Source organism: Haliotis rubra, unplaced genomic scaffold, assembly GCF_003918875.1.
Source record: "Haliotis rubra isolate DU_JTF1 unplaced genomic scaffold, ASM391887v1 Scf232, whole genome shotgun sequence".
Classification (NCBI taxonomy): Eukaryota; Metazoa; Mollusca; class Gastropoda; order Lepetellida; family Haliotidae; genus Haliotis; species Haliotis rubra.
The window spans coordinates 536,185-547,575 of record NW_025766359.1 but is presented as its reverse complement, the minus strand read 5'-3'; the positions used below and the strand labels follow the sequence as shown (position 1 = coordinate 547,575).

The 11,391-nt window shown below is 40.1% G+C and overlaps 2 protein-coding genes across 2 annotated transcripts; both read left to right on the top strand.

Moving 5' to 3' along the window:
* The first annotated feature begins 2,589 nt into the window (after nucleotides 1–2,589).
* LOC124278137 (spidroin-1-like) lies at nucleotides 2,590–3,462 on the top strand. The gene has a single exon (XM_046713876.1). It carries the CDS (start codon nucleotides 2,590–2,592, stop codon nucleotides 3,460–3,462), a length of 873 nt encoding a protein of 290 aa, XP_046569832.1.
* Nucleotides 3,463–8,003: 4,541 nt separating this feature from the next.
* LOC124278136 (oleosin GRP-17-like) lies at nucleotides 8,004–8,909 on the top strand. Its single transcript, XM_046713875.1, has one exon. It carries the CDS (start codon nucleotides 8,004–8,006, stop codon nucleotides 8,907–8,909), a length of 906 nt encoding a protein of 301 aa, XP_046569831.1.
* The last annotated feature ends 2,482 nt before the right edge of the window (nucleotides 8,910–11,391 follow it).

The window sequence follows — 11,391 nt, the reverse complement described above, 5'->3', positions numbered from 1 at the left end:
TAATATTGAATATGAATTAACTGCCCAGGAATTTAAAGCATTTATTAGATTGACACTTATAGTCTGTCAACCTAAGTTTACATCAATTGAACCCACGCCGGGAATGAGTTGATCAAAGCAATCACGAACAAATAAAGATAGTTATATAGATACATTTTAATAGGCGATCACCGTGACTTTAAAAATAGATTCCTGTTAAGTCATGGAGAAACATGAAGGTACACTTTTACATTGAAACGAATAACAAAAGGATATTTGCAACAAATGCATTCCCAATTGTTAGGTTGACAGACTATAGATTCAAGTGACTTAGATTTCGAACAACACACGCCTATGCTGGAAGAAATACATGGATCGACGGTCATGTTCACCGACTTGGACTATGCAAGGCACCGTCAACAATCTGTCCAATAGAAATCACCACGCTCTGTAAGTCTATGCGTACAAAGATGGCTTATTCAAACTTCAAGTCGGAGTGAATTTGTTCGTCTATTACATTAATGTACTGTAATAATTATCAAAGTAATACAGGCTTAAAGCTAACTAATGCTCAGACAAGTATGACGAATGGTTACTTGGAAGATGTATGTATAGTGAACATGCAATGTCATAAAATAGACTTCAAAACGGTCAAAGTGACACATAAAATGCAACAGAACACGTGAATACTAGACTATATACATTCTTCAGTTGAGGGAAATTACTATTTCTAGGGTTCTTCAAAGGTTTTTAAGTAGAGTGAACGAGAATATTTTCACAACGAATGTTGATGAAATTGATGCCAGATAACAACCCGAGATAGATAAATGAATCTTTACACTCACAGAAAACCCCGTAGTATAAGTTGAGCATGATTCTGGATTTACTTCAAAGATTTACTCCTTCATAAGTACGACAATAAATCAATGCCAGTGTTCAGTCATAAATCAGTGGTAGCATATTAAGAATAGTAGGACTGCATGTTATCTGCTCCTCCTGTGGCAACAGAACGAATAGCAATATGTTTGTAACAGTTAATACAGTATATAAAGGGCATATAGTCTAATGCACTGCGACAAATGATAAAAGCCAGTGTGCTGAGTATAACAACGCGGGTCTAAGTCATCCATGATGCAACTTTTATTCGACATACAACCTAATACATTAAGGTATATTAAGTATGTTTATGTGAAGTATTTACAGGGACTGAAAATGCAAAATACACGGACAGCAGAAAACAGTACAAAGTGGTACAAGCAACTTCCAGATATTGTAGCGAACATACATTTAGCAACGTCGTGCTGATTACTGACAGCTTTCTTACAAGCTAATAATACATGTTTACGTGAACTCCTATTGTCCATATACTTGAGCATATACATGTAATGTGTATGAGAAATAATTACTGTGAAGGAAAACGTAAATGTGGTCAATGCAATATACCTCAAATAACAACAGCAGATCGCCGCTAATGTATCCTATCTGTATTAATTACATAGGATACACAGACAGCAGAAAAACAACGGTCATAGTGTCGACCTCTGTCTCACCGCTATGGCATATGATACTGTAACTAAATTATGTAATGATTTCTTACCATCACATTCACATGACAGATGTATCTTGTTCAAAGTCTTGTCCACTGTCACTCATGTTAGATTTGAATGTGACCGACAGTGGCCAGGTAATTGATGAATCGCCCTGTCAGGAACAATGGATTGTATTCAGCGTACTTACACCCCTGTTTGCTATATAAACCGCACATACCCTTGTCTTCCAAACACTGACCACTCGTCCTCCATTACCACATTGTTAGCACAACAACAGGTGAGTTGCTTCTATCGTTTGCTCGAGTAGTATCATATATGCATTCTGTATTTCCATCGGGCTCCTTTCGCCTGGTGAATTTCGTCTTGTATCGTACGAATCGTTATTTATTTAAATTACGACGATTTATTAATACTTAATGACGATTCTGTTTGAATAGTGGGGATACCCACTAAAGACGTTCCTTATAGCATTTACAGCATTACAATACCTAATGGCATCTGTTTCAGAAGACAACAAAATGACAGCATTTAAGTTTGCTGTTTTCGCTATGGTTTGCGTCGCAACCTATGGTAAGCTTTTATATATTTAATTATTGACCTTTTCTTGATACATCCATAGTCTGTTCGATACAGTATCGCATTTAAATAGAGGCATTCGTTTCACAAAATATCAACTGAAAGAAGGTTATTTTCAATATACATTTAACCAATATGTAAACAAACGCTTATCTTAACTGTAATTCTAATAACGGAACATATAATTCATCCTGGCAGGTTGAATACTTTCGGAAAGTATCGCATTTTAACGACGGAGTACCTTTCATGAACAACTAACTAAAAGAAATAGCCTCTATAATATTACCAATGATGACGTTGGTATAAACGTAGTCTTGCCCTTATAACAACATGTGGAATACAATTTCTAGTTACCTTGAATAAATGTAGGTCTCGGTTTGAAAGGATGATTTAATGATGTATGATTTCAACAAACGCATCTTATGTTGTTCTGAACAACATTTTATACATTCTTAAATCTTTCCTTCCAGCACAAACTCCAGACATGGGTACAGGAATGACAAATCCTACAGGCATGAGCAACACAGGCGGCATGGCACAACCTACAGGTGGTGCAGGGAGTACAGGAGTTGGAATGGGCGGAATGACTAATCAGATGGGTGGCATGACAAATCCAATGGGCGGAATGAATAATCCAATGGGTGGCATGACAAACCCAATGGGTGGCATGAATAACCCAATGGGTGGCATGAATAATCAAATGGGAGGAATGAATAATCCAATGGGTGGCATGAATTACCCGATGTCTGGTATGGGCAACCCTATGGCTGGTATGAGTGGCCCCTTCGGTGGTATGAATAGCGGATTTGGCATGGGAAGTCAATATGGCGGTATGGGAAGTCAGTTCGGGAACATGGGTATGGGACCAATGGGATCAGCATTAGCGAATATGGGTGGAATGATGGGAGGCATGAGTGGTCAGGGTTCTGGACAGTCTCAAAGCTCTTCTAGTAGCTCGATGATGCTTCCTCTGATGATGGGAGGTGACAAGGGGAGAAACATGTTTTTGATGTCTCAAATGATGGGAAGACAGGGCGGCAACAGCATGCTTCCTTACTTCGCTTTGAACGGTGGCCTGGGAGACAACATGATGAACATGCTCCTCTTCAGCGGTATGGGTGGAATGGGAGGCGGCCGAGGCGGTCAAGGATTTAACCCAATGATGGCCATGGCTCTCAGCGGCGGTGAGATGAACAACATGCTCCCGTGGATGTTCCTTAATCAAGGCAGAAACCAGGGACAACAAGGCGGTATGCAAGGAGGAATGCAGGGCGGTATGCAAGGTGGCATGCAAGGCGGTCAGTCATCAGGAATGGGCAGTGCTCTTCCTTTCTGGCTCCTTGGCGGACAATTCTAAACTAACATTTATCCAGTGGACCTTGCCTGACTCATGCCAGATTCATCACCCCCAACACTTCAAGATACCAAGCTTGCATCGATGCACTTGTCAGTTAATACTTAGAGTAGTTGTGCATGAAGCAAGTGCATACATATTCTTTCCATGTGTGTCTGGTACCTACGGTACCTTCCTAAAAGTTCGAATTTCATCCTGTATGTATTGCAATAAAATGTATATCACTACGTTCAAGTATTTTTCTTTGTTTGAATTATATCAAGCACATACATTGCCTATGTCTTTAGCGCTATTCTTAAACAAATACGACAAAATATGTTCTACAATCTTAAGAAATGTCTGCAATAAGCAGGGTCAATATAATGACTGAATGCCTGCACCTCATTATTGAATGATTAGTATATTGACCTCATTATTGAACTACATAACGCATTATTGACTGATGGAATGTGTGCAAACAAAGCTTGTCCCATTGTTCATTGTTCAAGTTGTGCTTAGTTCAGGCCTTCGTGAATCTCTATCCAATAGCTATGATGTTTGGTTAGTCCATCGGTCCCACTCGACACAAACACATGCGCAGAAGTCTTGGGTCGTTCATGTCAACGACACGAGAACACCTGGTGAAAATCGAAACAGTTAACCATATTTGTCGCTAATGCTTAATTTACGGATGTCTTGAAGTCGTATAGGCTGTAAGATCCTGTTAAAGAAAGAGCATACTCGACTAAACCTCAATAGTCGAGTATACATAGAAGTTAAGAGCTGCCAGTTCACGTACATATAACATGTAACAAGAACAAACAGTACGCTGGACCTGTGGAAACACTACAACATCATCAGTGTTGAACTGTAGGTACCAACCGACAGTATTGCGTTATAGCGATGTCCATACTGATCAATCATCGCGTTTTATAGCTGGATCGAGCATTCAGTCAGTGGCCAACTGCGTATACAACTGCGTATATATGCGCACGTACGGGCGTACAGGGGGGCGTTCTCATGTTGCTTTGTAGTTCACACAGTAATGTTTTGTTTTGTACCTGCGCAGTAACGTTAAGTCAGTTAAGAGTGCGTTATGTTGTCGATGCAGACATTCAATCGGAGCATGTTTGTTTCAGAGCCGGTGCTGACATTAAATCAATTTGTAGTGTGTGTGTTTTGTCAGGATATGCTTTCAATCGGTCGACAGACAGTTTTGGAGTCAAGGTAAACTTTCAAGCCGAATGCATACGAGAAAGAATTTGGAATTTGGTAATTTGTCACTGTCCACGAAAATCAAGAAAGTCCATAGGAGACATAATTAAAAGACAAGTAAGGTTTCAATGTCTTTTAACAAATTGTACTTAATACTAATAGACATATGGTGAGATCAGATGCAATTTCATAACACTGCCTCATGCAGCAGACATATTCGCACCACTGCTATCTCGCTTTAAGTACTGAAGATGCAAAGTATGGAAACATATAAGCTTAAAACTTTTCTGATGTATGTTGTTCAAAGAAACAAGCAAAGCTTGAATGTAGTTTAAAAGTAGGTTTATTGCAGAACATGGGTGCGATTTATGTACTGTCCTGTCTCCAAGAGAACTTTAGGTACCAAGTACACAGGAAACATATTTTGACATGTATAAATTTGCTTTATGCACCAAAAGTGTACAAACAATATCTACTCTACATACTGACTGATAAAGGTTTGAAGCATTTTGGCATTTTGTAGTGTTGTAGTGATGAATCTGGGATTGCTTCAAACAAACATCCAATTCAGTCACAAGAGTTCAGTAAAGGCAGGAGAGGTCCGATTTAGAATTGTCCGCCAAGGAGCCAGAAAGGAAGAGCACTGCCCATTCCTGATGACTGACCGCCTTGCATGCCACCTTGCATACCGTCCTGCATACCGTCCTGCATACCGCCTTGTTGTCCCTGGTTTCTGCCTTGATTAAGGAACATCCACGGGAGCATGTTGTTCATCTCACCGCCGCTGAGAGCCATGGCCATCATTGGGTTAAATCCTTGACCGCCTCGGCCGCCTCCCATTCCACCCATACCGCTGACATTAACAATAGGTTCCTGTTAAGTCATGGATAAACATAAAGGTACATGTTTACACTTTTACATTGAAACGAATAACAAAAGGATATTTGCAACAAATGCATTCCCAATTGTTAGGTTGACAGACTATAGATTCAAGTGACTTAGATTTCGAACAACACACGCCTATGCTGGAAGAAATACATGGATCGACGGTCATGTTCACCGACTTGGACTATGCAAGGCACCGTCAACAATCTGTCCAATAGAAATCACCACGCTCTGTAAGTCTATGCGTACAAAGATGGCTTATTCAAACTTCAAGTCGGAGTGAATTTGTTCGTCTATTACATTAATGTACTGTAATAATTATCAAAGTAATACAGGCTTAAAGCTAACTAATGCTCAGACAAGTATGACGAATGGTTACTTGGAAGATGTATGTATAGTGAACATGCAATGTCATAAAATAGACTTCAAAACGGTCAAAGTGACACATAAAATGCAACAGAACACGTGAATACTAGACTATATACATTCTTCAGTTGAGGGAAATTACTATTTCTAGGGTTCTTCAAAGGTTTTTAAGTAGAGTGAACGAGAATATTTTCACAACGAATGTTGATGAAATTGATGCCAGATAACAACCCGAGATAGATAAATGAATCTTTACACTCACAGAAAACCCCGTAGTATAAGTTGAGCATGATTCTGGATTTACTTCAAAGATTTACTCCTTCATAAGTACGACAATAAATCAATGCCAGTGTTCAGTCATAAATCAGTGGTAGCATATTAAGAATAGTAGGACTGCATGTTATCTGCTCCTCCTGTGGCAACAGAACGAATAGCAATATGTTTGTAACAGTTAATACAGTATATAAAGGGCATATAGTCTAATGCACTGCGACAAATGATAAAAGCCAGTGTGCTGAGTATAACAACGCGGGTCTAAGTCATCCATGATGCAACTTTTATTCGACATACAACCTAATACATTAAGGTATATTAAGTATGTTTATGTGAAGTATTTACAGGGACTGAAAATGCAAAGTACACGGACAGCAGAAAACAGTACAAAGTGGTACAAGCAACTTCCAGATATTGTAGCGAACATACATTTAGCAACGTCGTGCTGATTACTGACAGCTTTCTTACAAGCTAATAATAATGTTTACGTGAACTCCTATTGTCCATATACTTGAGCATATACATGTAATGTGTATGAGAAATAATTACTGTGAAGGAAAACGTAAATGTGGTCAATGCAATATACCTCAAATAACAACAGCAGATCGCCGCTAATGTATCCTATCTGTATTAATTACATAGGATACACAGTCAGCAGAAAAACAACGGTCATAGTGTCGACCTCTGTCTCACCGCTATGGCATATGATACTGTAACTAAATTATGTAATGATTTCTTACCATCACATTCACATGACAGATGTATCTTGTTCAAAGTCTTGTCCACTGTCACTCATGTTAGATTTGAATGTGACCGACAGTGGCCAGGTAATTGATGAATCGCCCTGTCAGGAACAATGGATTGTATTCAGCGTACTTACACCCCTGTTTGCTATATAAACCGCACATACCCTTGTCTCCCACACACTGACCACTCGTCCTCCATTACCACATTGTTAGCACAACAACAGGTGAGTTGCTTCTATCGTTTGCTCGAGTAGTATCATATATGCATTCTGTATTTCCATCGGGCTCCTTTCGCCTGGTGAATTTCGTCTTGTATCGTACGAATTGTTATTTATTTAAATTACGACGATTTATTAATACTTAATGACGATTCTGTTTGAATAGTGGGGATACCCACTAAAGACGTTCCTTATAGCATTTACAGCATTACAATACCTAATGGCATCTGTTTCAGAAGACAACAAAATGACAGCATTTAAGTTTGCTGTTTTCGCTATGGTTTGCGTCGCAACCTATGGTAAGCTTTTATATATTTAATTATTGACCTTTTCTTGATACATCCATAGTCTGTTCGATACAGTATCGCATTTAAATAGAGGCATTCGTTTCACAAAATATCAACTGAAAGAAGGTTATTTTCAATATACATTTAACCAATATGTAAACAAACGCTTATCTTAACTGTAATTCTAATAACTCATCACATGGTGGCAGGAAAAGTCCGTTAATGCACATTCTGTATTACATTTTTCATATTTAACGAATGAAACTGAACGGAACATATAATTCATCCTGGCAGGTTGAATACTTTCGGAAAGTATCGCATTTTAACGACGGAGTACCTTTCATGAACAACTAACTAAAAGAAATAGCCTCTATAATATTACCAATGATGACGTTGGTATAAACGTAGTCTTGCCCTTATAACAACATGTGGAATACAATTTCTAGTTACCTTGAATAAATGTACTGTTTGAAAGGATGATTTAATGATGTATGATTTCAACAAGCGCATCTTATGTTGTACTGAACAACATTTTATACATTCTTAAATCTTTCCTTCCAGCACAAACTCCAGACATGGGTACAGGAATGACAAATCCTACAGGCATGAGCAACACAGGCGGCATGGCACAACCTACAGGTGGTGCAGGGAGTACAGGAGTTGGAATGGGCGGAATGAATAATCCAATGGGTGGCATGACTAATCAGATGGGTGGCATGACAAATCCAATGGGCGGAATGAATAATCCAATGGGTGGCATGACAAACCCAATGGGTGGCATGAATAACCCAATGGGTGGCATGAATAATCAAATGGGAGGAATGAATAATCCAATGGGTGGCATGAATTATCCGATGTCTGGTATGGGCAACCCTATGGCTGGTATGAGTGGCCCCTTCGGTGGTATGAATAGCGGATTTGGCATGGGAAGTCAGTATGGCGGTATGGGAAGTCAGTTCGGGAACATGGGTATGGGACCAATGGGATCAGCATTAGCGAATATGGGTGGAATGATGGGAGGCATGAGTGGTCAGGGTTCTGGACAGTCTCAAAGCTCTTCTGGTAGCTCGATGATGCTTCCTCTGATGATGGGAGGTGACAAGGGAAGAAACATGTTTTTGATGTCTCAAATGATGGGAAGACAGGGCGGCAACAGCATGCTTCCTTACTTCGCTTTGAACGGTGGCCTGGGAGACAACATGATGAACATGCTCCTCTTCAGCGGTATGGGTGGAATGGGAGGAGGCCGAGGCGGTCAAGGATTTAACCCAATGATGGCCATGGCTCTCAGCGGCGGTGAGATGAACAACATGCTCCCGTGGATGTTCCTTAATCAAGGCAGAAACCAGGGACAACAAGGCGGTATGCAGGGCGGTATGCAAGGAGGAATGCAGGGCGGTGTGCAAGGTGGCATGCAAGGCGGTCAGTCATCAGGAATGGGCAGTGCTCTTCCTTTCTGGCTCCTTGGCGGACAATTCTAAACTAACATTTATCCAGTGGACCTTGCCTGACTCATGCCAGATTCATCACCCCCAACACTTCAAGATACCAAGCTTGCATCGATGCACTTGTCAGTTAATACTTAGAGTAGTTGTGCATGAAGCAAGTGCATACATATTCTTTCCATGTGTGTCTGGTACCTACGGTACCTTCCTAAAAGTTCGAATTTCATCCTGTATGTATTGCAATAAAATGTATATCACTACGTTCAAGTATTTTTCTTTGTTTGAATTATATCAAGCACATACATGACCTATGCCCTTAGCGCTATTCTTAAACAAATACGACAAAATATGTTCTACGATCATTAGAAATGTCTGCAATAAGCAGGGTCAATATAATGACTGAATGCCTGCACCTCATTATTGAATGATTGAACTACATAACGCATTATTGACTGATGGAATGTGTGCAAACAAAGCTTGTCCCATTGTTCATTGTTCAAGTTGTGCTTAGTTCAGGCCTTCGTGAATCTCTATCCAATAGCTATGATGTTTGGTTAGTCCATCGGTCCCACTCGACACAAACACATGCGCAGAAGTCATGGGTCGTTCATGTCAACGACACGAGAACACCTGGTGCAATTCGAAACAGGTTACCATATTTGTCGCTAATGCTTAATTTACGGATGTCTTGAAGTCGTATAGGCTGTAAGATCCTGTTATAGAAAGAGCATACTCGACTAAACCTCAATAGTCGAGTATACATACCAGTTAAGAGCTGCCAGTACACAGTTCAACATGGATTTGTAAAGGCGCCTAAAGGAACTATGAATCTTGTCCTACAATCTCATAGATAGACGACTTAGCTGGTTTCTTTAATGTCTAGTTCAAGGGGGTAAGGGGGCGTGGTGGGCGAGCTGGCTAAGACGCCAGGCTAGTGATCCAGCGAGGTTGAGGTGCGTATCGAGTCCACCTGTGTCCGGGTGTAAAAACCTTGGAGTCAACTTTGTGTGCAGACTCTTGCAGTGTTGTCACAACCCCTAGTGTACAGTACACAAACCTGTGCACTTAAAAGAACCCACGAATTCGTTGGTATATGACCGGATGGTGGCCACATGAATACGTGCAAACACCTAGTTGCAGGTACAGCAACGTGCAGTGAACTTGGACTAAGTACTGTGACTGTGTCCCAGTCCACCCAGCTGTGAATGGGTACCTCGTTAGGATGAGAAAGCCACAGTAAGTCGGTTCGCCCAGTGGCAGCAAGAGTTGTATGATCCCCAGGGAGTTGAGATTGATAATACTATGTGCTGTTGAGATTGACATCCAATGATGAGGGGAAAAATACCTGCGCCTTGAGCATGCACAAGTTACCTGGATATGTGCGCTATATAAATATCCTATAATGATAATAAATCAATACAAGGGAATTTATTAGTATTTGACCAATATTGAATGGTATCATATATACCTGAAGCTTAAGTTCATCTTCGGGATACCTACTTATGGGAATGCTTACACGTCCGTGTCCTCGATTTCACTTTGATGTTGTCTTTGAGGAAATAATTTACAACTTTTGAAGATCAAAATATTTCTATGGTCACCAGAATTAGGAACAAACGTCCCATGACTCAAAGTGTGAGGTTTGTCATTAAATGTGTCAGTTTGATAAAGATACTTGAGTATTTATTACAAAACATTCAGGTTCTTGTTTTTAATTAATGACATTAAATAAATAGTTGATATTATACCAAACAGGATAATTAGTCAAATAGGTTGTTTATGCATGCAAATATTTAAATAGGCACTTTAACAACTGTACCCATACAGTAATAACAAAACGATGCATATAGGAACCAGTCATCTGCTCTGTAAGGACTTCATGTACATGTACATGGATGCCCGCAAATGGTTTCTTTGGTCCGTCGCCTCCTCGGGTACCACAAAAAAGCATCAGGCCTACACAAACTTGCTGATGTATACCAACCAATTTGCCTTACACCAGAACCGCTCGTCTCTAACAAATGACACATTGAAACAGTTAGATATATTCTTCTTAATGTTTCTGTCAGTTGTCAACTGTTGAAACGAACATGATATAAATACGACACATGTATGATACTATTAAAAGCTATAATAATGACCAAACTCCACAGATTATACTGAGAGACATATAACATGTAACAAGAACAAACAGTACGTTAGACCTGTGGAAACACTACAACATCATCAGTGTTGAACTGTAGGTACCAACCGACAGTATTGCGTTATAGCGATGTCCATACTGATCAATCATCGCGTTTTATAGCTGGATCGAGCATTCAGTCAGTGGCCAACTGCGTATATATGCGCACGTACGGGCGTACAGGGGGGCGTTCTCATGTTGCTTTGTAGTTCACACAGTAATGTTTTGTTTTGTACCTGCGCAGTAACGTTAAGTCAGTTAAGAGTGCGTTATGTTGTCGATGCAGACATTCAATCGGAGCATGTTTGTTTCAGAGCCGGTGCTGACATTAAATCA

Bases quoted from the DNA above. Each gene is read 5' to 3' on its own strand.
- LOC124278137 (XM_046713876.1), top strand. From the start codon at position 2,590: ATGGGTACAGGAATGACAAATCCTACAGGCATGAGCAACACAGGCGGC.
- LOC124278136 (XM_046713875.1), top strand. From the start codon at position 8,004: ATGGGTACAGGAATGACAAATCCTACAGGCATGAGCAACACAGGCGGC.